This window comes from Sminthopsis crassicaudata, chromosome 3, assembly GCF_048593235.1.
Source record: "Sminthopsis crassicaudata isolate SCR6 chromosome 3, ASM4859323v1, whole genome shotgun sequence".
Lineage (NCBI taxonomy): Eukaryota > Metazoa > Chordata > Mammalia > Dasyuromorphia > Dasyuridae > Sminthopsis > Sminthopsis crassicaudata.
Genome location: NC_133619.1, coordinates 62,589,316 through 62,616,418, shown reverse-complemented (window position 1 = coordinate 62,616,418; position 27,103 = coordinate 62,589,316). Strand labels below are relative to the sequence as shown.

Here is a 27,103-nt window from a genome sequence, read left to right as displayed (position 1 = left end):
AGGAAGGTTAACAATCACGGGCTAGGTTTTGGGGTAGAAACAATGAATGTTGTACTAGTTACAGGAAAAACAGATTCGGAATGGGCACTCAAGGAAGACTTCCCAGAAGTGGGGCTTGACTTAAATACCTTGAAAATTGAGTAGAATTTGCCAAGAAAGAAAATTCAAAGAAAGCCTCTTTTTCCTCCCTCTTTTACATCTGAAGAGCCAAGGATAAATGGCCTATTACAAAGCTGTGTCAAACAAAAGGATTTGGGTATATTGATCTTTGGCCACTTCATAGGGACATGGCAATCACCGGAAAGCGCGTGTGCCAAATGAGTGGACGCCTTTTTTGTGGCCCTGTGGTACCCGGGGTCCCCAGTGCAGATGCCAGACTGGGCCAGGATTGGGGGGGAGGGGGGGAGAAGAGGCTGTCAGTCCCTGTCTAGTCCCCAGTGATTCATATCGGAGGCAGATCCCAGACCAGCCAGCAGGCAAAACTCGTGCTTGGCTTTGAAAACCGCAGGAACCAAAAAGCTTCACTTCGGCCGGATTCCAATCTTGCGTTCCGGGTTCAGTTCCTGCATTCGATTCAGCGTCCATTAAATGGCTATGTCTGCGCCAGCTGCTTGCCCCTCTATGAGACCTGGCCTGGTCCCACCTCAAAGGCAGAGCTGGCTCTAACCACAGGGGGAGCATTTATTAAGTGCCTTTGTCTACACCTGCTTTTCTGCAGCCGATGAGACAAGGAAGTGGCACAGAGGGTTCGGCTAGGAGTCGAAGTTTTAGAGCAGGAAAACTTAGCCAGGGTCTGCCTAGCGCATAGTAGGTGCTATATAACGTAAGCTGCTTTCAGTATTATTCCCCTTTTTACAGTCCAGGAAGATCTGAGTTCAAATGCAGTCTCGGATACTTCCTAGCTGTGTGACCCCGGGCGCTGCACCTGCCTGACTCAGTTTCTCCATCTGTAAAACAGGGATAATAACGGCATTCACATCCCAAAGTTGTTGTGAGGAGATAATTTTTTTTAATAAAATATTTACCAAAATACTTTATTTATTATGGGGGATCGCTAGATAGAATCGCAAGATTGTGTGGGAAAAACTCAACACTTTTCCCCCCAGGACTGGTGACGCTTGGATTGGACAGAAAAAAGGGAACTTTATAGTTCTTTACACACTGAAATATCTGTTGATGACCTTTTTCTTTGCATAAAACCGTCATAACCTACTTATCATAAAACCGTTTATTTTTTCCGAACAGGAAGCCCAGACAGCAAAGTTGTTGCTGGAAAGCATTCCCTCCCGGGACCCGAATGCGAAATGCCCGAACCCAGACCACGCCCTCCCAGGGAGTAGAGAGCCGCGCCGTCCGAGGCGTGGAAGAGACGAGGAGGGGTTCACTGATATTTTGCTGGTTAAAATTCTAGTTTGAAGTCTCTTTTAGGTTTCTGTCTTATCAGAATACTAGTGTGTGCTAAGAATTAAACCCAACACTCAAAAACCCAGAAAAATATTCAGAAGGAAGGGATACAAAGTGCAAGCGAGTCAGAAACGAGTCCTCGCGCAGGCGCACACGGGAGAGGAGGCCCAGGTGGCCAGGCCGGGGCCTGGGGTCATCAATCTCGGGCCCAAGGCTCCGCCCCCTGGAGGGAGCAGAAAGAGCAGGCGCGACAGTCCGGCTGTCTCAGGCCAGCCTCTTCCTCCGCGGACTCGTACGCTGCTCCACGCTCACCGCTCCGCGGGACCGAAGCCGGGCTCCGCCCCCTTTTCCTCTTAATCGCCGAAAGAGCCGGAAGTTTCTAAGCTCAACTTCCGTCCCGGTGGTGAGGAGCTTCCGCTTTTTCCCTCCCCAGCACGGGTGTCCGGCAGCCGATCCCGTAGGAAGGGGTGAGCCTCGGAAGGATCGTTCCGGAGTCTCTCGAGGCCGGCCGCGTGCCCTCTTCAAGGGTCCTGGGCCGCTGGCGGACCCGGCTTTGCTTTCCGCACCGCACTTTCTCCTCCTTCCTGGAGCCGTGAAGTGTCCCTTTGCCAGGCCCCCTCCTCCGCCTCAGCTGACCTTAGTGAGGTTGGGGGAGGGGGGGCCGGGGTGTGATCCCTCGATTCTTCCCTCTGACTTCCCGGAGTCATCTTCCCCCGCCCTTCTTTTTTCGGCTCCGCCCCCAAGCTCCCCGTTGCTATGACGACGAGTTCCTTAGTGTGGAAACTAGCGGGACTGCTGCAGGACTCGGGTAAGGGAGCTTCCGGGTCAGGGGGCGAGGGCCTGGGGAGGGGGAAGGAAGGGAGTGTGTTGTAGCTGGCGTGACTAGTTCCTCCTGGAGACCCCGAAGCTCGAGACTTGGGTGTCGGCCCGGAATGGGAACACCTGAGTTCAAATGCTACCCATGCACTTAATCATGCCAAGTCTCTTCCCTTCCCCCTGTCACCATACAAAGGTAATAGTGAGAGCGACCTACCGCATGCGGTGTTGTGACAGCCCAGCGACAGTTTTAAAGGGCTTGTTTAGTACAGTGCCTGGCACATAGTAGGTGTGCCATAAACGTTAGATGTTAGGATTCACATTTTTTCAAGAGATTATCCTGGCACTTTAGAAACGTTGTCTATCACTGAGTAACAGAGTTGTAAACACAGTGCCGAACACATAGTAGGTGCTTTGTGAGTGTTAGCTATCATCGTTATTACCTAGATAATTGCAAAAGCATAGTAGGTACTTTATAAACATTAGTTATCATTATGGAGATTGTAAACGCTTACTTAGCATGGTGCATGACACGTAGGAGTGTTATAAGTGTTAGCTATCAGATGCCCGAGACAATTGTAAAAGCTTATTTAGCACAGTGTGTGACACAGGTGCCAGCTCCACCGTTATCATTACGGAAATAATTGTAAAAGTGCTCATCACATAGTAGGTGCTTTAGTTAACTATTATTGTGTTATGAGGCGATACAATCACAAAAGGGCAGAGAATGCTACCTGACACGTAGTAGGTCTCCTTACTCTGTAACCTGATAGTCTGCACTCCCACTCACCGCCCTGGCCCCCTCCCAGCTCGGGCACGGCCAGAGGCAGTCCCGCGGAGCTGGCCGTCGCCACCACCGCCCCCTGCGGGCCGCGGTCTCGGGCCTTTCCGCCTCTGCCTCCCCTGACCAGGTGCAGCGTGCTGCGCGTGCAGCCAGCGTTGTGTGGCTGCTCCTCCTAGGGATGTTACCGGTGCTGGGGCCCTGGGGCACTTCTTTCCTCTCCCCCTCTCCCCAGTGCTCTCCCAGACTCAGCCTCCCCTCCTGGAGCCCCGCCCCTCCTGGGAGCTCCGCCCCTCGGGGGCTGCTTTCTGCCACTGTCTCCTCTGATAGGAGAGCGGCCTTCTCCTGGAGTCTGACCCGCGCCCGCTGCGGAGGCGGCCCCGTCCCGGCTCTGTCACTGCCGCCGGCCCCTCCCAGCCGCCCACTACCTCTCCCGGCTGTCACCAGGGGCCTCTTTTTCCCAGACCCCGTGCCCCGCCCCCCATGGCCCTCCCTGCTGCCTCTCCGTGGGCCATGCATGGCCTTGCAACCTTGTCGCTCCCCCAGACTCAGTGACCCCCTGCCTTTCGGACGTTCCTTCAGGATGTCTGGCAGACTTCCCAGCGGAAGTGGTTATCCTTCTTTCCCCTGGAGCCCCTCCCCTCCTTTGCCTTCCTGAGGGTCCTCCCATACCCAGGCTAGTGCACGGCGAGGATCCTCTCCTCTGAGCGGCCTCCCGGACGTGGGGGGTAGTGACTGGCAGGGCCCTCCTTTCAGCCACGCCCCCTGCAGGTACCTCCGGCTGCGGGTCCACCACTCCTCCAGCCTCCCTGGCCCCGGGGCTCGCCGGCCTCCCGTTCTGGGCCAGGCAGCCAGAGGCCCCCCTTCCACAGGAAGCATTCCCCAGCCCTCTGCCTATGGGCCAGAACTTGAAACGAGGAGCTCGGGTACTCAGTCCCCACCTTTAAAGGAGTTCGCACAGTAGCTCACGCCCCAGAGAGCACGTGTAGCCGGGAGCCTCAGCGAGGATGGCCTGGGGAGAGCCACTGTCAGAGCGGAGTCCCGCTCCCGCTGCCGCTGGCCGGAGACATTGGGAGGAGAGCGCTCAGAACCAAGGGGAGAGAGCGGCCTCTAGGAAAGCTAGCCGGCCCAGGAAAAGACTCAGGCCTTTGAAGGAGAGAATAAAGGAGGTGGACTGGCTGCATTTGGGGGTGAAAACCCCATTAAAAAGGAGGTGATCACGCCCCCCTGACTTCTCAGGAAGGGAGATGAAAACACCAGAGGAAATGGAGAATCACATCAGATTAGCAGGTCCTGAAGGGCTGGCTCTTAAAGCGGGTGTACGCAAATCCGTCGGTGTGGGAGGTTTTACATAGACCACATAGATTACATTAGCACATAGCAGTATACCACAGGCTACAAGTGATGTCACAAATAATGTCACAAATAACATGAACCAACATGAGGAAGGACACACGTCTGGAATCTAGCCCGGGTCCTGCTGGACGGGAGCCTCACAGATCCTAGACTTGGACTCCACCTAGGTCAGTGCCCTCATTTTGTGGGGAGGAGGCTCGGCTCGGGCAGCCCGGTAAGAACGGCCCGTCGTGGGGCCTGCGAGGGCTAGGCCGGCGCTCACGGGGTCGTTCCCAAGCTCACACTGTCTGCCTTCTCTCTCCCCTCCCCGAAGGTGACCTGGTCCTGTCTGGCTGCAGCACGCTGACTCTGCTGACCTCCACCCTGCAGCAGCTGAATCACGTGTTTGAGCTTCATCTGCGACCCTGGAGCCCCTTGCAGGCCGGCTTTGTGGCCCTGCCCTCCCACCCTGCCGACTCCCCCACTATCCTGCAGCTCCAGTTCCTCTTTGACGTGTTGCAGAAGACGCTCTCACTCAAGGTTTGGGTCTGAAGGGAGCATGTGGGGGTCGGGAGGCTGGGAGCTCCACCTGGCTACGTTCTCAGGGGGCTGGGTCTGCAGAGGCTGCCTTAAACCTGTGGGCCCGAGGTCCGGATAGCAGTGCGTCCAGAGAGGGCGACCCTTGTAATGAGGGGGCACTGTGCTGAGGGAGAGGCATTACTCCCCACCTGAGCTCTGTTCTCTTCTCTCAGCTGGTGCACGTCCCAGGCCCTGGCCCTCAAGGCCCCATCAAGATCTTCCCCTTCAAGTCCCTGAAGCAGCTGGAGGTAGGAGGAGATGGGGGGGGGGGGAGGTGATGGTGTATGGCTCAGCTCAGAGGGGGGGTCCTTGGGAGGGTCCTGTCCTCAAGTCCCTCTCTGCTATCCTTCTGTTTGACTGACTGAGTCCAGCAGAACGTGGCTCTTGTGTGTTCGATCCCCTCCCATCCTTGTCTCCCTCCCTGATTTGGAGCCTTCTCCCCAGCTGCGAGCGGTCCCTCTGCACTGTCTGTGTGGCCTCCGTGGAATCTACTCTCAGCTTGAGACTCTGGTCTGCAGCAGGAGCCTCCAAGCGCTAGAGGTGAAGGACAAGGAAGGCTGAGGCCAGGCTGGTCCTGGTGGGGAAGGGTCTGCGGGGGAGGGGCTGCTGGCACTGACCTTTTCTCCCTATCTCAGGAACTCCTCTCGGCTTGCGGCGGTGACCTCTGCTCTGCCTTGCCCTGGCTCGCTCTGGTTTGTGCTGATTTTAGCTATAATTCGTTGACTGCCTTGGACCGATCCTTGGTGAGTGGGGCAAGGATTTACCAGAGGGCCTCAGAGGGAGGGGGAGCACGTAAGGCACCCCGAGTGATCTTCCCGACTCGTTTCCCTCAGCACCTCCTGTCAGCTCTTCAGGTTCTGAATCTGAGCCACAACCGAGTCACCGACTGTGAAGACTTCTTGACTGTGAGTCTGGGGCTCGAGGGGATCTCTGCATCCCTGAATGGGGTACTTCCTTCTGCCTGATGCAGCCACCTTGTACCAGATCTCTGCCCAGTTAGGCTGTTTTGCACCCCCCCCCCCCGTGTGGGCACGCCCTTACCCTGGTCTGATGCCATCTTGGTCCTGCAGGCCCTGTCTGAGCTGCGGCATCTGGATGTCTCTTACAACCGCCTTCAGTCGGTCCCCGTGGTGAGCCCCGCGGGGGCCGTGCTCAAGACAGTTGTGCTGAGGGGAAATGAGCTTCGAAGCTTGTGCGGTGAGCGGCCCACCAGTGAGAGGGGCCAGGCTGGTGTGAGCCTGCTGCCTGGGTGGGAGGGCCGGCCCCGAGGCCAGTGGGGCTGGGCAGAAGTGCCTGACGCTACTGGTCTCCCTGCTCAGGGCTGGATCAGCTGAAGGGCCTTCGGCATCTGGACGTGGCGTACAATCTGCTGGAACAACACAGGGAGCTGATGCCCTTGAGGGCGCTGCCCGAGCTCCAGAGAGTGAGTGGGGACCTTGGGGGCGGGGAAGGAGTGGGACCCAAGCACCCAGAGTCCACGCGTGGCTGCCAGAAGGCAGGAGTGGCAGCCATGTCCCTTTGGCCTCAGAGCAGTTGTGCTGGCTGCTGCTCATCTCCTTTCTCGTCCACAGCTGCACCTGGAGGGGAATCCTCTGTCCTTTCACCCCAATCACCGAGCAGCTACCGTTCAGTGTCTGTCACCACAGGCCAGAGATGCTTCTCCTCCTGGGGTAAGCTGTCCCCCTTCCCTCGTCTCCCCCCATTCTGGTTTTTCCCTTCATTTCTCCAAATTTTTAAAGCAGATTTTCTTTTATTGGTCTCTTCTGTTTTCACATTGCCATCGTTTCTCCCCAGTTTTTTTTTTTTCTTAAACCAAGGAAAGGATAAAGAAGATAAAAATCTATAAATTTAACATGTCAAAAAAGTCTGATGTCATATGCCCTGTGTGATTGAGCCTTTGACTTCAGGCTGAAAGGAGGAGGGAGATGTCTTCTCCGAGCTGTTTTTGGGATGAAATACTTCTTTTTAATTTTGTAACATTCAGTTTTGATTGTTATTGTTTGTTGTTGGAGAACTTGTGTCTACCTCTTTTACTTTGCATCCATTCATGCATGTGTTTCTCTGTGCCCAGTCTCACTTGTTTCTTACATCACCAGTCTCCCACTGAATTCAGGTAGTGCATTGCTTCACCTGTTTCCAGTAAGTAGGCATCCATGCTGCTCTTAAGCTTTATAAGTCTCAGAGTCATGATGCTCTGCTGTTGTTTATTTGATCACATTCCTTCCCTTCTTCCCCCAAGAGAGGTCTCTCCTGTCACAAATTAGAACAGTCAGGTAAACCAAAGGCAGGAGGCTGAGGTCACGCTTGGGCTTCCTGAGTCACGATGGTCATCGGTCCCTCCCAGAGCTGACATCTTCAGGGTTATTGTCTTTTGTGGTCGTGTTAAGTGTTCTCGCACACCTGCTTACTTTGCTTCCCCCAACTTCCCTTGCTCCCTCTTGTCCCCTGGGTTGTAGAGCCAGCCCTGAGACCTAGGGAACATGAATGGGACCTGTTTTCTCTTGGGCCTGTTCTTGGTGTGTCCTGCACTGCTTCTCTTGGCCTGCCCTCTCTCTCCTCCCAGGGTCGGGGGCAGGATGGGGTGCTCCTGTCCCTTCCACGCTACCTCCCCCTTTCCAGCACGTACTCACTGGCACTTTTTTCTTTCAGTTTCTTCTTGATGGGGAGCCCCTGTCGCCTGCTGACTTGCAGGTCAGTCTTGCCAGGAGCCAGCAGGGGCTGAAGGGCTGGGGCAGGCTGGTTAGAGGGTGCTGGAGAATGACCGGGGCGGGATGGGCAGGGAAGTGAGGGCACCTCCCTGCCAAACCAGCAGCTGTACTCCTGTTCCTTACCACGATTGGGCAAGGAAGAAGAAGCACTTGATCCTCTGTTGTCCTTATAAAAGTGGCTCTCTTTGTGTGCTTCCAGCCTCCCACATCTTCTGGGCTTTACTCCTTGGCCCTCTCTCTAGCCCCCACAGTGGGAAGTGCCTCAGAGACCTCTTATGGCCCTGACTTGAGTGACAGCCCCTCTTCGGGAGGTGTTTTGGGTCGCCTCCTCCCTCGTAAGGCTAAGGTGAGCTACCCTGTGTCTGTGACTGGGGGGGACTCAGGATTCTGGCATTGTTACCCTGCCAGGGATGAAAAGTATCCCCCTCACCCTTGGCAGGTTTCTGGGTTGGAAGAGGGTGTTGGTACCTAGAGACAAAGGGTTTGGTGTTCTGGGGTCCCTCTTTACTCACAAAGGAGCTTCCTTTTGTCATCCTCAGAGCCGAGTCCGTGTGAGGCGGGCGAGCATCTCAGAGCCAAGTGATACTGACCCAGAGTCCCGAACTCCAGATCCCTCGCCTACTAGTGAGACCCAGCTTTTCCTTTTTCCTATTTCCTCCAGATTTTCACTTTTGTGACTTAGTTAGTTGTGCCTTCCTTATTAGTCTCCTCCTCACCCCTCCAGCCCTTGTCTAGTTTTCCACTTGGGAAATGCATCCTTCACTAAAAATGCATCCTTCTGTGGTGCCTTCCTGATTGTGGTGTGTGGCTGGCCCTGGCTTCTCAAGTCCGTGCTCATGGGGACGGGAAGTTCTAATACGTCCCGCCAAGTTGGGAGGTTTTGGGGAACGGTCTAGTGAGGGACCGTGCGGGGCTTCAGAAGGCCTGGTTCCTAGGTGGGCCCAGCGAGCATCTGTGAGGGCCCGGAGGAATTTCATCCCGCACCAATGGAGGCAGCGCCGCCCTCTGTCACTGAAGTCAGAGCTCCTTGAAGCATGGAGGGATCGTGAAGGGCATGAAAACGCTGGAGGACGTGCTCTGGCTGCTCACCCCATTCCTTCTCTTCTAGGCTGGTTCGTGCAACAGCAACGGGAGCTTGAGCTCATGAACAGTTTTCGGGAGAGATTTGGTTGTGATTGGCTTCAGTACCGTAGCCACCTAGAGACCCCTGGGACACCCCCTGTGGGGACCCCTAAGGCCTCTAACTCAGGCACAGTCTCCATGGACCCCCCAAGACCTCAGAGCCTTTCTAGCCCACTGCAGCAAGGGGAAGGGAACAGTAGTTTGGACGAATCTCTCCTGATTGGGCCAGAGCAGGACAAGGTGGAAGAAGAGGTGGCTGAAGAGAAGGAGGTGGTAACAGAGGAGGTGGCTGCAGAGGAAGAAATCAAAGGGGAAGAGGAAGAGGAAGTAGAAGATCAAGAAGTGGAGGGTGAGTGGTCTTGTTCTTGGAGGAACAACAAAGAGAGGCAGAGGGTGCAGGAATGGTGTCAGGGCAGGGAAGTGGAGTCTGAGCCCTTGCATTGGGTCTCTTGGCAGTGGAGCTTTGTCGTCCTATGCTGGTGTGTCCCCTGGAGGGGACTGCCAGGGCACGTGGCCATGAGAGGTTTCTGAGGGTCATTTCGGGGCACTTACTGGAGGTGGAGCTGCAGGCGGCTCGGACCTTGGAGCGACTGGACCTCCGGAGCCTTTGGGCAGCTGAGTTAGAGACAGAGGCGGAGTCTGTGGTGAGAGCTGCAGCTTAGGGAGTCGGTGGGATTACCAGTGAACAGGAGGGAAGGGCTCTGGGGACCACCACCAGCCCGGGCTGGGAGGGGAGCTTTGTCCTGGGCCACAGAGCATATCTCTCCTCCGCCTTCCCAGGATCCTGACTGTGCTGCGGGTGGCCCCGTTATCATCCTGCGCTTCTCCTACATCCGTTCTGACCGGCAGCTGCGGCGATACCTGGTGGTGGAGCCCGACGCCCATGCTGCTGCGGAGGTGATGGCCTGGTATTGGGTCCAGGGCTGCGGGAGGTTCAAAGATCCCAGGGGGGGGGAGGTTGGTAAGCGGAAGGGGGATGATGATGAGGAGGAAGATGACCCTCCTTTGGGATGCATGGACATTTCAGGAGCTGCTGGCTGTCTTGGCCCCCGCTGCAGCTGCTTCAAAGCTTCAGGTGGGGGCAGCGCGAGGCCCGTCTGGAGGCTGGCTTCGGTGTCTCCGTTGTCATCAGATCAGTGAGGTGATGGCTCCGCAGGAGGAGCTGGGTGCCCACGGCAGATGGATGTCCAAGCCCGGTAGGGAGCCCTCCCTGCCCTTCCTCCCTTCATAGATCTGGACGCTTTTCTTCCCTCCTGCCCATCCTGCCCAGCTTGGGGAGGGAGCAGCCCAGTAGAAGGCATTGAGGAGGGCTTTGACAGGAGAGAGAAGAGCTTGAAGGGAGGTGTAGGGACTGTGAAGCTCCATGGAGAATAAGCCGGGAGGGCAGAGGGGTTGGGGGGGCAGGAATAGGATGGGACAGTGGACATGGGAACCTTATTGATGACTGAAGCATGGGGCCTGCTGGGAAGTACCCAACCTTAAAGTCCGCCTCTCTCCACAGACTCCCCACTTCTGTGTCCCATGTGTGGCAGTGACCACGTCGTCTTGCTGCCTTACCATGATGAAACCCCCAGAGAGGAACAGAGGGAGGGAGAGCTGCACTCAGCTTGCTCTGCCCCCCCCAGCACTCCTCCGGGCTCTCCAGATGAGGGTGATGGCGATAAGTCCAGCAGTCCCTGCCTCCGGGCCCAGCTGCCCCCTGAAGCCGACAGCTGGGGCCTTCATCCTCGTGAGTATGGAGAGGACATAGGGGACGTTAAATGAGGAAAGGTGCTGGCTTCAGAGTCAGAAAGCCTGTTTCCAGAGAAGGACTCCAAGTTTCCCCATCAACAAAATGGGAACAGTAATATAATAGCTGCCTTCTAAGCTTGATGTGAGGAAGTGATTGGCAAACCTTTAAGTGCCATCTAAGTGGAAGATTTTGTCATTTATTGTTGAGAGGATCATTTGGTAGTTTTGGGGGAATGATGAGGGGAGACGGGGGATTGACTAGGGAAGGTGTGTGCAGTTAGTAGCTGTCTGGCTGCACCTACTCTGCTCTGGCCTTTAGCTTCTGACCGCTCTGGGCTCCGCTCTGTGGACCACCGGCTCCGGCTTTTCCTGGATGTGGAGATATTTGAAGATGTCCAGGAAGAGTTCCAGTGCTGCCTCAAGGTGGGGCCCCAGTTCTTCCTCTGCTCTTGGGGTGTTCCTCGGCATCCCCTACCAGGCCTGTCCCCGCCCACTTCTGAATGCTCCACATGCTCTTACACACCCCAGGTGCCGGTAGTGCTGAGTGGCCAGGCCGAGGAGTTTCCTTCCCTTGTTGTTGTGTCTGATCTCAGGCTTTACATCTTGGAGGTGACTGGGGAGATCCGGTGAGTGAGGGCCTGAGCAGGGACTGGTGAGGAGGGGCCTGGGCTCCTCAGCTCCCCTCCTCAGTCACGCATCCTTCCTTCTGTCCTCAGAGGCCAGCCCTCCAGCTGGCTGGAGCTGCGCCTCGCCGCCCCCCTGCAGGACCTGAGCTGCCTGAAGCTCGGCCTGGCTGGGCAGAGCCTTTGGCTGGAGTGGGCCGGGGCCGGAGGCTGCTGTGCTCTGCTGGCCCGGGAGCCCCGCTGCTGTCACGCCTTCCTGGAAGAGCTCACTGGTAAGTGGGGGGGCAGGGTTGGAGGGGTGCAGTGGGGTGCTGGAGCATTGGAGGCCTCCAGGATGTCCCTGGGAGTTCAGAGCCTGGGAATGTGAGGGCCGAGGCTGGCAGGGATGGAGGAGGCTTTCCTGGCAGTGAGGTGAGAGCTTGAGCTTCCTCACTCCCCATCTCCCCGGCCTTCTCCAGCCATCCTGCAGCTGCTGCCTCCTGGCCGGAGGTGCCACGTTTCTGCCACCAGAGAGGAAATGACTCCTCAGCACCGGCTCTGGTGAGTCCTGCCAAGTCCCCCACCCCACTTTCCCAACCAGGAAAACCAAGATGGGGTGTGGGGCTAAGAGCTGGTCTGTGAGCCCTGACTGGAGCGGCATCCTGCCCACTGCCCTCCATTCTGCTCTTGCCAGCCACACCCCTCTTGCCATTTGGGGGGCCTTTTTCCATGGACCCCTTCTTCTATTACCCGTATTCTTTTTTTTTTTTTTTTTTTCCCTGAGGCTGGGGTTAAGTGACTTGCCCAGGGTCACACAGCCAGGAAGTGTTAAGTGTTTGAGACCAGATTTGAACCCAGGTCCTCCTGACTTCGGGCTGGTGTTCTATCTATTGCGCCTCCTAGCTGCCCCCTGTTAACCATATTCTCCCTGCCCCTCCACTCAGCCTGGCACTGATACCTATTTCCTCCCATGGCCCCTGCCTCCCAGGCCATTGCTAGATCCCGACTCCAGCCCCGAGGACCCCCAGTTCTTCTACTTGCAGGCGTTTCTGGTTGAAGGTACTTTGTCTCAGGGGGAAAGGGGAGAGAACCTCCTGGGAAATCCCCTCACAGTGGGCATACTGTGACGGAGGGGCCTATCGGCCCCTGCTCTGAGCAGGGTTGGGAGTTTGGGGAGAGGGTCAGAGTCAGTGTGCTGCAGCGGGCTGGTTCTCTACTTACGTGAAGTCTGTCCTATTGGGGGTCCTAGTGGGACCTCCACCCTGATGGGAAACCAAGGCTGGCTCCCCTTTGTCTTGCTGGGGCTCGGAGCTCTCGGGACTAGTGGCGGGACCTCAGAGGGGTCCTTGGGTGTTGGGAGGAATCAGTGGTGGCTACTGATGCTATTGCGCCTCCACGGCCTGGCAGTGCTGGTCTTGGGCGGGCAGGGCGCCCTTCCCACTGTCTCGGGCCTTTCTCTTCAGGCTCCTCGTCCCGCCCGGTGTCCCTGTTGGTAACTCCATCCACCTTGTATCTGCTGGGTGAAGATCCCATGGGGTCCCAGCCCAGGCCCCCTGCAGAGGGACCTGGAGAAGCGCCTGCCATGACTCTTTCCCCGAGGCTGGACCCCTCCGTCTGCATCTACGAGCAGCAGCCACTCAGCAGTCTCAGCTCCATTCAGGTCTATAAGGCGGCCCCCAGGGACTTTCGTCTGGCCTTGTATGATGAGGTGCGTGTGTCTAGAGGGAAGAGGTGGGAGGTGGGCGGAGAAAGGCCCCACAGAGGGCAGGGACCGACTAGGGATCCTTGGGGAGAGGCCAGGGGAGGCGGCTGTGGGCGGGGGCAGAGGAGCGGTGCTGGGGGAACGTTGGCCCTTCATGCCCTCCCAGCCTCCTGGCCCGCTCCTTGGTCCTCTAGGTCTTGCGACTTGAGAGTTTTTGGCCTCTGCGGGTCGTGTGTCCAGAGCAATTGACTGCCCTGTTGGACTGGATCCGAGGTCCCTGGGAGGAGCTTTTTTCCATCGGACTTCGAGTGCTGAGCCAGGAGGCTCCAGACGCTGCGCCGGTTGAGAGCTAGGCAATCGGGGTCTGGCCTGGCCCACTGCTCCGGCCTGGGGAGGGATGAGACGTGCTGCTACGTCCCAAAGCAGAGATGGCGGTCCGGGGGTCAGCCCACCGTGGCCTTTGACAATGGGACGTTGACTGTTTCTCAGGTGCCAATAAAGTTCTTTTCCTTTCCTGAGTGCTTGGCTGCATCTGGGTAAAGGAGCCACCAGGCAGTTGGCTGGACTCTTGGAGTCTTGGTCAGGCTTTCATGGCGCGGGCCATTTGCCCAATGGGGGAGGGGTCTAGGGGTTTTCAGGGCTGGGGGGGATCCCGGCTTTCCTCCTCTGGGCGAGCCATGTGCAGATTCCACCTCGGGGATGTGACATTTCTAGAAAGCAGATGAAGTTTCTCCAGATTCCCTGTTTCGGTGGCGACCCAGGGAGACTAAAAAGCCAGAGGAAAGCTGGGGGTTTTTCCCCCTTTTCCCTGTGACCAGCTGTGTCTCCTTGTTTGATCTGCCACAAGAGGGCAGCGTCTTCAGCCCCTCCAGGGCCTTCTCTTACAAATAGGCCTTGTGGGCCTGGTCACCCTGGTGGTTAGATCTCTGTTAGGAAGGCAAGGGCCCCCTGGGGGCATTCGGGACTCTGCCTCGGCCTTCTTGGACTGGTCAGCTTCTCTCCCAGGGTCTGGTCACAGAGGCCCAAGGGTGTGGAGGCTCCTAGCCTGGAACCAGAGGTTCTTCTTCACCATGAAGCCGTGTTCTGCTGGGAATCAAACAAAATCTTGGACACAGAAAACTTTTCTAACCGCAAATTGCCAAATGAGCACGAGTTGTTGTTGTTTGGTTGGGGGCAGGAAACAGAGTGGGACTTGTGCTGACTCTCTCCTGAACCTCTTAAACTCCATCCTGGGGATCACTGTCCCCATCATCTCATAGAAGCAAAGATCATAAAGGTTAGTGCTGGGAGTGACCCAAGAGATTATTTAATATTTATTTATACAGTCCTCATTTATACAGTGTGTTATGGTTTACAAATATTATTTCATTCGAGTCTCACAACAGCCCTGGGAACGTAGGGGCTGTTATTAATCCTGTTTTACAGAGACAGAGTGTGAAGTGACTTTTCTAAGGTCACACAGCAAGTACTGAGTATCTGAGGCAGCATTTAAACTGGTTTCCTGGGTCCAGAACTTTAGAGACCAAGAATAAGAGTATGCAATTCATCCTAGAGGCAATAGGAAGTCATTGGCATTTAATGAGTAAAGACAGTGGCGAGGAAGGCCTGTGCTTTAGGAGCATCATGATTGCAGCTGTGTCCAGAATAAAGGGTAGACTTGCAGCAGGGAGATCCAACTAGGAAGCCCCTGGGACAGTTGAGAGTTGCGGAAAGGCCTAACCAAGAGGCATGAGTAGAGAAGAAGGGACGCTTGGCAAGAAATGTGCAGGCTGCTGGATTTGGCGAGGGATTGTGAAGGGGAAAGTCGTCCTCTGGCTTCAGTGAACACTGCAGCAAAGGAGGCCTTTGCAGAGGTTAGTTTTAGGGGATAGGGTTGGGCCGAGGTAGACAGCAAAGGCACAGAGTGGGAGGCTCTGACTTAGGAGAGGAAGGAGAGAACTGTACCATGAAGAAACACTGCCCTACTTCAGTTTTTCCTAAGGCAGGCCTTGCATGCCCACTAGTTGTTGTTGTTGTTGTTGTTTTTAATCTCAGTGAAGTTTTAATGAAATTAAAATTAAAATCTTCCAAAAATATTAGCACACATTTAGTAATATGCTTGGATAGCATCTCTTTTTGCCTCAGTGATTTTATACAGACAGGAACTGACCCCATAGTTTTACTGGGATAAATGAGTTGTCTTCCTCAGTGATACAGGTCACTATCTAGAATAGTCTTAAAAAGTTCCCAGGGGAATACAGAGAGGTTCAGCTGCTTATCAGAGTCACACAGCCAATGTGTGATGGAGAACCACATTGGACAATGATTTTTTGTAATTTAGAAACCAGAGCAAGTATTTCACATTGTAAACTATAAAAAGTCAAGCAAGACTTTATCTTAAAAACAAAAACAAACAGTTCATTTGAGATCTTGCAGATTATAGGATTCAAAGGAGAAAGAAACCTTAGCTCACTCTCATTTCTCACAGATAACACAACTAATAGGCTCGGAGAGTCTCTCTTTGCCCGGAGCTGAACAATGCACAGGCACTTCAGGAGTAGGAGCTAGGCGCTCTGACTCCTGTCTCGGGACACTTCCCAACTCCACAATGAGGCAGCTAAGGTTAGAGTTTGTGACCCTGGACAAGACACTTAATCTCTGTCTTTCAGGTTCCTCATCCATAAAATGGGGATACCTAACAGTCATTCTGAGAATTAAATGAAATAAATATGCACAGTAATTTTGGAAAGTCCTTAAAGTGCTCTGTAAATGCTAGTTTTTGTACTATGCTGATTTTCATATATTGACTTTGAAGGAAGTAACTATAATCTATGGGAGGAGATTAAACTTTGTAACCCACAAAGGTAACAAAATTGCTCCTGATTTGCAAACATTTGAGATTTGAGATTGGCTTGTTTGGACAGGAGCTATTTTCATTCCTTCAGAGGTCAGATTCCTTGCAAATGTCTTCAGTTTCTTTAAGGTTGGGAAATGGTCTTCCTGCAGTTGTTCTTTGAGGCATGCTGCTGTATTAGGGGTGTTCCAAGAAATGTTTAAAAACTACCTCCCAGGAAAAAACATGGACACACTTTAAAATTTATTCTGCATCACTTTCTTAAGTCTAGACAATCTATAGAATTCCGAGGAAGTCTAAGCTGAAAATCCCAGTTTCTTAATATGATCTGAGGGGCACCGTGTCCAGAGCCCCTAGCCTGGTATGGCCAGGGCTGAACACAACTACCGCTTTTCTTGTTTTGGACAATATAACTCTAAATGCAGCTGAGAACCAATCTAGCTTTTCTAGTTGTAATGTCAACATTATCGACCCATGTCAAGCGTGGAGTCTACCAAATCTCCAGATCTTTTTTCACACATACTGGATTCTTGTTGCACTTCTCCCAAGAGACTGATTGTTCTATTCACATTCTGCTCCATTTTGTTATTCAGCTAATATTTATTGAGCACCTACTGTGTGCTCGGCATCATGCAAAGCTTTGAGCGGTATGAGGAAATAAGCAAAAATGGCCTGAACCAAGAAGCTTTAAGAGGGTCAGGAAAAATTAAAATTTAAAATGGGACACATGCAGGAAGCTGTGACATAACAATGTGAGACTAGAATAATATGTGCTGCAAGGAGGTCAGCAGGCAAGGACAGAACCACAGATTTAGCATTGAAAAACCTGTGCTAAATCACCTAGTCCAATTCTTGCATTTTACTAGTGAAGAAACTCAATCAGTCGGCCAATAAACATTTATTAAGCATTTACTATGTACCAGGCACAAACGGGCTAGGGAAGTGAGTGGTGACTGACAGGGCTTTTCTTGCTTCTAAACCCAGTGAGTGCATCATTCTCCTGAGGTCCGTGAGATGTTCAGTGAGGTGTGACATTACTGCTGCTTCCATCCATTGTCATTTCCATAGGCATTTTTAGTGACTTTGGAAAATATGATCCCCTAATTTGGTTTGTTATTGCCATGAATTCAATCGAGCCCCCCTTGGCTCTGCATTGCAGTCTCCAAATAGAGTGAGATTAAACCTGAGATTTCATTCATAAAGGCAACTCCCAGAAGAGCAAATTCCTTCCACCAGTACAAGTTTACACCTTTCAGCAGTTTGGTTTTAGAGAGCTTCCAGAAGCATCAGGTAACTTGTGGAGAAAAAAGTGTATGTCTGGGCAAGACCCGGGCCTAACTGGCTTCAAGGCCACTCCTCCATCCTGCCTCTCCAGGATGCATTCTAGTGTCTACAAATTACACTTTTTTCTTTCTTTTTTTTTCCTCTTCCTGATGTTGCCTTCTAGTATTTGAAATTTTGCAGTCAGAAGGGGAGATGTCTGAATCTTAATATCTTCAAAGTACACGACTTTTCAGTCTGGCTTTTGGTTTATTGCATACAAAGTAGGTCATTTTTTTAGTCATCAAATTGATTCGCACTGGAGAGACACTTGCCATATTTTCCTGTTTTATCTTTTGATTCTTTCAGAGCTGCTGAGCTGTCCTGACCAGTCCTGGAAGTCTGCCTTCTATATTACAATTCTTCATTATTAACTTGTAGGCAGTTCCAATTTAATGAGATTTACAACAGGCTGGTCCATTTCCTATTCTTTTTTTCCATAATAATCGTAGGGTTTCAGAGTAGGAAAGAACCTTAGAAATCATCTGCCAGTGATTCTTTAATATATTTTTATTTTATTAAATGGTTCTCAATTACATTTAAAACAATTTAAACATTTCAAATTTTTAAAAATTCTCTTTCTCCCTCCTACCCTTCCCCTACACTTTGAAAAAGCCAGCTATATAATATTGATTGTACAAATGAAATCATGTGAAGTGTTTCCATAATCCACCAGTGATCCTAAATGTTTTTTGTGTGATGGTCTTTGACAGTGTGACGAAGCCTATTGATCCCTTCCTTGCATGCTTGAAGAACATAAAATATCTTGGAATCCCAAAGGAAATCAATAATATTGAAATATAGTCTGTATATATGTGTGTGTGTATATATATATATATATATATATATATATATATATATATATGTATATATACATATATATACACACATACACATACATAAGTGTATGTATTGTAGATATACATATATGTATATCCTACCGCTATATAATTCCTTTTCTTAAAGATAATCCTTTTGTCCTAATGCTACTCCAGAATTTGTTCAGATAACCAATCATTTGATAATCAGACAAGCAGCACTTAAAAAAAAAAAAGTATATTTTTTTCCAACTATGAGTAAAGGTACATTCATTTTTTATAAGATTTTAAGTTCAAATTTTCCTCCCTCCCTCTCTTTCCTTTTTCCTAAGACTGCAAGCCATCTGACTTAGGTTATACATATTCAATCTTATTAAACATATTTCTACAATAGTGTGTGTAACAAGCATATATTAAGCACTTACAATGTGCAAGGCACCATGCTGGGAATAGAATGTCAGGACTGGAGGAGGAGAAAAATCTTTTGGACTCCTTTTCTTTAAGTCTCCTCCTACCTTTAGGACTGGTCTCAAGGCCAGAACTTTTTCTTCATCTAATTTCCTTAATGACTCTCACTCAGAACCTAAGCTAGACTCTCAACTGGAGAGAGTGAGAAGGGGAAGTTTGAGATTCAGTTATGTACCCCTAGGACCTTGTTCTGGTCTTTGTTTTTTCCTAGGTGAAAAAGGCAAGTCAGAGAGTGGCACAGGGTAGGGGCAATAGGATAGGTGATAAGCCAGGAATTAAAACCTTTATTTGGGAAGCCCTAAAGGGACTAAGAACATGGGAGAATCCATGAAAGAAGGGCAAAGTAAAATAAGTAATAAGGGACAACAAAGCTGAGACAATCCTATTTCCAAATTAGGAAACTGCTTGTATTGTTCAAGACAACTTTGCAGAACTCTAAATCTCCTGATCCTCATGGTCACTCATATATTTTATTTTTCTGGGCTCCCTCCTTTCTATCTACTATGTTTCCTGTTCTATTCTCTACAAGTCTCCAGTTTTCTTTGACCATTTCTTCCTCTGCTCAGCCAGATAAGGCAAGAGAATTGTAGAAGAGTGGATTTAGAGTCAGAAAAATCATGAAATCAAAGAATTTTAGCATTGGGAAAGAACTGTGAGGTCACTTAATCAAGAATTGCCCCTTCTGTAGTGACCCCAGAAATGGTTAGATTTTTGATTAAGGCCTCCTGGTGAGGAAGGACCTTCTTCTCTGATCCCATAACAAAGCAAGGATTTATGATGAACTTGTTTCAGAGAGGAGAGCAGAACAAGAGAGAACTAAAGCTGACTAATACAGATTTTGGAGAGGAGAAATTTGGAGAACTTATTTATTTGTGGAATAATCTCTGTCTCCTGATTCTAGTGTTGACATCTGTAAGGGAAGATTGCAAGGTTATTACTGTTATTTTAAGACGGGAAATGTAGATGCGTAGGTAGGCAGCAGCAATGAGAGTATTGGGGGAGTATTAGGGAGAGATTGAAGATATTTGAGTATGTGCATATAAAATAGTGGTAGGAGCAATCTGATGAAGAACATGGGACAGGAGTGTTAGACACATTTCCATCTGTCCATCTCCTTCTTATTTAAGCCACATAGCTCTTCTTGCTTAATTAACACTATATGTCATTCAAGTTCCATTCTCAGATACTATTTTCTTAATCAGATATCTGCCTTTTTTTCCCTAGAATCCTTTGCCTTGATAAGCAATAGTCAAGAAAAGACTATCTAGGCCCCCAGAGTCCAAAGCTACATAATATTTCGTAATTATTTTTAGGTTTTTTCCATCAGCATCTTGTATATCCATGTGAATCACTAGAAATGGGCGGGGATTTAATCAGATTTGACAAATCTGTGGTAATTCCCTGTCATGTCTCAGATACGCCCCCTCTTCATTATTTTCAGCTCAGCAAATAGTTGCCTTAACACCTCTCATTAAGGACTCACCCACTATAACTTCTCTTACTGTCTGATCTCTCAAAGGAGAACTTGTATGGCTCCACAACATCCCATTCTTTAAACAAGTCTTTTAGACTAGCTTCCTCCTCTTTGGAAAAACTCTAATATTCATTTTTAAAAAGCTTAATGCTCTTTTTTTCTTTTTTCTCCTATGTGATGTTTCTTCTACCCTCCAACCTTCTTACACAAGGATTTCCCTTTTACTTCCTTTTCCATCTTTATTATAATATTGAAGAGTTTCCGTTTTTTCAAAGACTAATTCATTTTCCTTGATAATTTGGAAAATGGATTGCCATTTCTCAAAACCTTTTATTTTTCTTTTCTAGTCAGGAAACTAGCCTGTACTTTCAGCATAGATAACAGGCTGTAGATAACATGATAGAAATAGAAATGTCTCATTCTCCATTCAGGTCACTTAAGTTCTTGATCTTGTCCATACTTACTGGAAAGTCTTATCTCTCTTGTTAGAAGCTCCTGATATATTATTTGTTGGAGTCTTCAACTCGGTCCAAATGTGAACAAGTTCTATTGCAATCACATCCAACTCTTTTTTTTCCCTCCTTACCTTATTTAACCAACAAGTTCATTTTTCTGATTAAATCCTTCCAATCCTTTTCTTACAGCTTATGCCATTCTTTCTCTGTATCTCCTTATCTTTTGGGTCCTTCATTTTGTTCTTTTCTCTTCACCTTCCATATTTCTACTTTCTGAATTCATTCTTATCTTTTTTACATTTTTCTTACTTTTTTTTAAACATTTTTTACATTTTACATTTCATAATTCTTTTTTCCTCTTTGGCTCAAGACCTCTGCTTTCTTCCACACAAACTTCTCTGAAGGAATCTAGAAAAATGAGTTCAGTCTAAGGTCTGCTACATTGGACAAGTTACATGAAGTCTTTGGCTCTCAGCTTCTTCCTGTACAAAATGGGGAGGTTGGTCAATTAGATTAGTAGGTCTCTTTGAGCTCTAAATCCTATAAGCTTTTGGATTCCCGATTATGAACTGCCTTACGACTTGCCCCATTTGAGGAGCCCTGGTTTGTTTTTTTTTTTTAGTTATACTGTATCTCCTTTCCCTCACTAAGAACAGTTGCAGGTCCAGAATATTAAAATCCTCAGAGTCTCAAGGTTACGATTATGAATAAATTCCTTCTTTTCCCCGCTGGGTTTCAGTTCCTGCACCTGTAAAAAAAAAAATTCTGAGTCTACAACTTGGAACCTATCATAACTGTGCTATCTCTGGCTCAGTCTCCATTTTATTTGGAATCTCTCTGGCAAGATTTCCAATGATATAATATTCCACCAAGAAACAAACAAACAAACTTAAATAACAATGGCAACAACACAATCCCAAGTAGTCACATGGGAATTATTCTGAGCTTTAAGGAATAGGAGAACACTGCTTGGTTGCGAGAGCTCACAGGGATAGATGTTTTCCTGCAATAGGATTTATTTCTGAAACCTGAGTGTGGGCTTAGTGAGTGGACAGACACCTCTGAATGTTGTGGTGAATAAACTGAACTGTGCACCACAGGAGTGGTGAACAGCAAATCTTATGTTACTATTCTAAGCAAGTGGAGGCGGGGACCAGTCACTGTTAAAAATTGGGGACTTCAGCTCAGTTTACTGTAGCAGAGCCAGGAGCTACCCAAATCTTTCCCTAAGCGTCTTCTGAAAACTGCTGAACTGGGAGAGTTATGGTCAAGTGAGGCAAAAATTAATCAGCATATTAACCTGGAAACCATTAAGTCTACCCAGGAAGTGGGTGACTGATTTAGAAAAAGCCAATTCCTAGGCTGTTTTCCCTTTAGATCTCTACAGAACCTATTTTGCTTTGCCACACATGATATTGTTTTATATCCATTTCAGCAACTTGTTTTAGAAGGCCAGATACGGTGGCTAGTGGGGATCAGTGGTAGATATCCATAGTCTTTGCTTTGAGAGAAGCCAAGGCTGGTGGGTCACTTGATCCAGGATTTCTTAGCTGCAGTAGAATGCCAATTGAATGTCCACACTAAATATGACATCAATACACTGAGCCTCTAGAAATGGAGGATCACCAGGGTGCCAAAAGAGGCATGGACCAGATCAGCCTGAGAGAAGGTTAAAATTTTCATCCTTAAAACTTAGGGATTGGTCCAGTGAGCCAGGGCAAGACTCTAAAGAAAGAAAGAAAAATTCCAACTGGATTTAGTGAAATAAGGACCAGATTCAGTCAAAAGATTGAATTCAAATCTTGGCTCTGTCATTTATTAGTTATATGAATTTGAAGCAAGTCATTTCACTTTGCTGAGCTTTTTACAGGTTTTCCTCTATCAAATGATCATAGCAACCCTTGTACCACCTGCCTCACACAGGAGTGGTAAAGATCACATGTTTTACGTAGTTCTTTATGGTTTACAAAATACACCATTTAATGAGGGAAGTACCACCTATATATTCATATGTACATTTTGAACCAAAGGGCAACAATGAAATATGATTATTTCAGTTATTATTGGTATTTTTCCCAAAGCATATAGTAAGCCATTTGAGTGTAGGCGCTGTGCTGTTTCATTTTTCTATCAGATGTCTGCAAATACCTGCACTTTTCTTGGACTCACTGTGGCCTTTCCCTATATTGGACCTTATGGAATCCTTTGCCATATTGGAATATAAGATCCATAAGCTTGATACTGTGCCTTATCCTAACCTTTGTATCTCTCCCAGTGCCTCTCCTGGATCATCAGTTCAGAAAAAACCCCAGTCATGCTTCCTTTCACTTCCAACTCACTGGACCTTCTCCTGCTCCGTGCCCACTCCCTCACTCCCCTCATCTTCCATTTCTCCCTGTCTCTGTCTTGGAACCTGGAATGTGATCAAACAATGCGGTCATGATTTCTGTATGGAGTGTGTCCCTCGATTCCCCCAACATCCTAGGGCCAATTTCAGACCATTATTCCTTCTCTCCGGTCACCGCTCCCCTTTATGTAGTTTTCCTTGCTTTAATATAAAAGCCAAGAGGACAGGAAATAAAGCATTTATTAAGCACTTACCATGTACAAACCACTGTGATTCAAATAGAAAAGTTAGTCCCTTCTCTCAAAAAGCTCACATTCTAATGGAGGAAGGCAACACATACAGGGAAGGTTTCAGTGGCCAGCCTGATAGGCATACATTGGCAAAGCCTCTTTTTAAATGTCAATTCCATTGATAATATATTGATTTCTGATATCAAATGTTTTAACATCGTCCAGGACTTTGGTGAGAGGCAGCTACGTGGTGCTATGCATAGTGCATAGAGCGCCAGACCTGGAGTCAGGAAGACTCATTTCCCTGAGTTCAAATTGACCTCAGATACTGTGTGACGCTGGGCAAATCACTTCTTCCCGTTTAACTCAATTTCCTCATCTGTAAAATGAGCTGGAGAAGGAAATAGTAAACCACTGTAGTCTCTTTGCCAAGAAAATCGCAGGCAGGGTTGCAAAGAGTTGGACATTATTGTCAAACGATTGAACAGCAGCAAAAGGATTTTGGTGGCAAGAACTTAATTCTCTCCTGTTTCTTGAATGCAGCGATGCCAACAATGACCAGATTGCAGTTTGTTTCTTAGGATAATGTCTAAGGGCAGTGGGCTGGAAGCCTTGCTATTCTCAAGTCTTGGGTTCAGGGCCCTGGGCTGTCTCTATGAACATACTGTGACAGCCCATGGACAATTATCGGAATCTGATGGTCTGATGGCCAAGTATTTGTCTGCCTCATCTTTGCTTTCACATTTGTATGATCAGAGTTTTAGTATAGTGCTTGGCTCAAAGGAAGTGTTTAATAAATTATTTTTCATTCATCTATTCATTCATCTGTCCATTTTCTCATTTGTTCACATTGCTTTGCCCAGAACTTCTATTTAATCTTTATTGAGTTGAGTTGTAAGCTCTGTGATTGATGGTAGGAGTTATATAGAATTTGAGTTAAGATTAACATCAAAAAGGTGTCCTAGGCATCTAGAGTTCTGGATAATACAAGACATCCCAAGATAAGCAAAAATTTTCCAGTGCCAAGCCAGAGAGAGATGATTGATATAAAAAGAAAGGGGGAAGGGAGAGAATAAACATTTATATTAGGCACCTAATCTATGTTAGGCTTTATGTTAAGCATTTGCAAATATCATCTCATTTGATCCTCACAATAACCCTGTGAGGTAAATGCTATTATCCCCATTTTTTAGTTGATGAAACTGAGGAAAACTTGTTAAGTGACTTGCCTAGGCTTACCAGCTAGCAAGAGTTTAAAAAAAGTTACAAATTAAAATTTAAAAAGTTATTATAAATGAAATGAGATTTTAAAGTGTCTTTAGGGAGATACTCAGTTTTCCTAGATGTTGTTATTGATTGTAAAGCTCTTTTGCCTTTCAGAATATTGTATTCTCAACTCTCCTCTCGTTTAGCGGCTAAATCTTTTGTGATACTAACTAGCTTCTATGTACTTGAGCTTTTTCCTTGTGGATTCTTAAAGTAGTTTTTGACTTGGAAACTTTAGATTTGGACTTTGATATTCCTGGGAGTTTTCTGGGATTTCAGGAGGTAAAAAGTGAATTTTTTCTACTTTCATTTTATCCTCTAATTCCAATAGATTTGGTCAGTTTTATAATTCATGTTTTCTTGAGATGTGGTTTCCAGGCTCCTTTTTTTGGTCTTGCTGTTTAGGTAATTCAATAAGGATAGATTTTTTTTTTTATTCATCCTTTGTTTGCTAGGTCAATTGTTTTTGATATGAGATTATTTAAAGTTTCTATTTTCAGTTTCTTGTAATAAAAATAATCTAATTTATTTTTGTTTGGCTGAGAATACATCTTCTGCTGACCATACATATGAGATATATCATCTCTTCTAATTTTTAAAATAATGTGACCTTTAATATTAGGGTTACCTATCCAATTAGAACATATTGTAGATTATGTTGTAAGAAGTTTGTATAAGCCTAATTTCTGCCAGGCTGCTTTCTAGCTTTCTCAGCAGTTTTTTTTTTGTTTTTGTTTTTGTTTTTGTTTTTTTTTTGTTTGTTTTTTTAACTAAGTAATTTATTTTCTTGTTTATCATTTTGACTTTGTTTTAATATTTCATATTGTCTCCGGGTCATTAACTTCTTTTTGGTTCATGCTAATCTTCAGAGAGTTTGTTACTTGAACCTCTTTTATAAATTATTCTCTTTTCATGTATTTTTTTGAGCAAAAGCTCTCATTTATAATATCTTTTTTAGACTCTTGTGTTTCTTCTATGAGTTCTAGCTGACCTTGTGACCAAATGGTTTTCTTTGAGGTTTTGCTTGCAGATGTCTTTGCATTATTTTTTCCTTTAGGTTTGTGTTTTGGGACTCCTTGAATCTATAACAATTCTGATGTCTTTTTTGTTTACCCATTCTACCATCCTTTCTGAATTGGGACTTTTTGTTAGAGCCAGGATCTGCACATTTCTGAAGGAAATCTTAAGACTTTTTGTGGTTCTGATGTGGATTATCTTGAAGTCCTGCTCTTGTTTTCTTTAATCTATCAGTGATACATTCTTTTTTCTTTTGGCAAGGCATTTGGGATTAAATGCCCAGGGTCACACAGTTAATGTTAATTGTCTGAAGCTGGATTTGAATTCAGGTTCTCTTGATTGCTCCATCCATTGCGCAATCTAGCCATCTAGTTCTGTATTTTACAAGGATCTCAGGAATGGCTCAGGTCAAGGGACTGCAAACTTTTGAGGCATGTTAAATGATTTGATTGTTGCCCTCCTTGTTTGAACCTTGCAGGCTCTGGACCTCTGTTTAGATCTTTGTAATATAATTTCAGGTTTCCTTTCAGTAGTAGAGTTGCTGGATCTTGTTCCTATTAGCTATAAGAAAATCTTTTCAAATTCAGATTGAAATGACTGACTAGGTGACTTCTAATTATTCCAGGCCATGGTTACTCAGATGCAAACTCAAGCGAAGGTCTGTAGGTTGAATCTGGAATCTGGCTCTGGGGCTGCCACAGTGCTATTGTAGGCTCAGCCATGGTCTTGCCTTCCCTGCCCAGTTTCAGTCTGCTGGATCTGTGTCTGTTTTTGAAGTCAGAACAATACTGATGCTCTTTCCCTCCTACTGCTATTCTTGCTCCCTGCCTCCAATATAAACTACACTGCTTATAATGAGCTAGAAGGCCCTTCTTGCACCTTTCCTGGACCTACAAGCCTATAGATCATTTCCCTGTAGTGACCTGGTCTGGGAAAATGACATACTATTGTTTGTCCTTGAATTTCTGGTACTCTTTTGCTGGTGCAAATCTTTACTTGAGTACTTGTGAGACAAAACTAGCTTGTGTTGTCATTGTTCTTTTAAACCACAATAATCCAGAAATGGGAATAATATTCATGAGACCATTGTGTTCATAATCCTAGAATTTACAATCCTTTGAATGTAGCTGAGATTACATTACCTTTCTTGATAGCCATATTGTACTGTTGATTCATATTGAGCTTCTTGGAGTATGCTAATATCTTTTGACTTAACAAACTACACTCTAACAAAGCCTTTTCCACATGAAATCCATTGTTTTTTGAACCCGTGTAAGACTTTACATTGATCCCTAATAAATTTCATTTTATTAGAATGCAGCCCAATTTTCTAGCCTCCTTAGATCTTTTTGACATGCAATGTATTGACATCCAGAAGGGGAATATCTTCATTGAATCACCTTCTGTGGGTAGCAGAAAAAATCTCCTTCCAATGGAGAATTTGAGATCTGGGATACTTGTGCCTTCAAGTTCACCACTGATAAGATGAAGTGTGTATACAGTTAGTACTCTGAGAATCACAGTTCCACAAGAAGAAAGCGAGGAGAATCCAATAAACAAAAAGTACTATTGCATATCACGAACTTTTCCTTTTCCTACTCCCAACAATAAGTCAATCCTATTTTAAGGATTTTAAAAAAAATTTAAGGATATTTAAGGAAGATCCTCTGCTTTTTTGGTATAAAACATGTTCGATGGAAGCTTCTCTAGAGCAGCTGCTCTTTGACTCCCTCCAACCAGTGCTTGAATTATAAATCCTTAATAAAGATTGTTGACTGACCAAATAGAATTGATCATGAACTACTCAACCATGACTATTATTTTAAGGGCTGGTCACCACACTTCAAATCTTTCCTTATATATCCAGAGTTGGTGACTCTTTGTCATCACTTGACTGTTCTATTTGTCAGGACCCCAAACTCCCCCTCCCCCATGATGAAATCAAATGCTAGTGACAACTGCTCCTACTCCTTATTATCTGAGTGGTGAGGTGTCCTTTCCCTTGCTCTGCTCCACTGAGGAGGAGGGTCTGGATTTTATTTATTTATTTTTACTATTTAATCAATCTGAATTTATTAATTTTATTATTCTTTTA

General features: G+C 47.6%; 2 protein-coding genes across 2 annotated transcripts in view; both read left to right on the top strand.

Moving 5' to 3' along the window:
* Window positions 1-992: 992 nt before the first annotated feature.
* On the top strand, window positions 993-13,298 carry STK11IP (serine/threonine kinase 11 interacting protein). Its single transcript, XM_074298643.1, has 24 exons — window positions 993-2,212; window positions 4,671-4,876; window positions 5,089-5,163; window positions 5,360-5,455; window positions 5,551-5,658; window positions 5,749-5,820; window positions 5,986-6,112; window positions 6,235-6,338; window positions 6,487-6,585; window positions 7,565-7,606; window positions 7,823-7,969; window positions 8,163-8,247; window positions 8,732-9,094; window positions 9,202-9,389; window positions 9,526-9,642; window positions 9,773-9,941; window positions 10,247-10,474; window positions 10,796-10,899; window positions 11,005-11,102; window positions 11,193-11,371; window positions 11,558-11,639; window positions 12,067-12,137; window positions 12,542-12,786; window positions 12,975-13,298. The coding sequence occupies exons 1-24, from the start codon at window positions 2,161-2,163 to the stop codon at window positions 13,131-13,133; spliced, it is 3,216 nt and encodes a 1,071-aa protein (XP_074154744.1). The 5' UTR covers window positions 993-2,160; the 3' UTR covers window positions 13,134-13,298.
* Window positions 13,299-14,038: 740 nt separating this feature from the next.
* SLC4A3 (solute carrier family 4 member 3) overlaps window positions 14,039-27,103 on the top strand; it is a 35,557-nt gene continuing 22,492 nt past the window's right edge. The window contains exon 1 of the mRNA XM_074298632.1: window positions 14,039-14,056. The gene's annotated coding sequence lies outside the window, so the exon portion shown is untranslated. The remainder of the gene's footprint in view (window positions 14,057-27,103) is intronic.

What these genes read in the sequence shown, in the direction of transcription:
- STK11IP (XM_074298643.1), top strand. Translation starts at nt 2,161, where the DNA reads ATGACGACGAGTTCCTTAGTGTGGAAACTAGCGGGACTGCTGCAGGAC. An exon ending in ACTGTGAAGACTTCTTGACT is followed by an intron (nt 5,821 to 5,985) that starts GTGAGTCTGGGG and finishes TTGGTCCTGCAG; the next exon opens with GCCCTGTCTGAGCTGCGGCA. An exon ending in TCCTCCCTCGTAAGGCTAAG is followed by an intron (nt 7,970 to 8,162) that starts GTGAGCTACCCT and finishes TGTCATCCTCAG; the next exon opens with AGCCGAGTCCGTGTGAGGCG.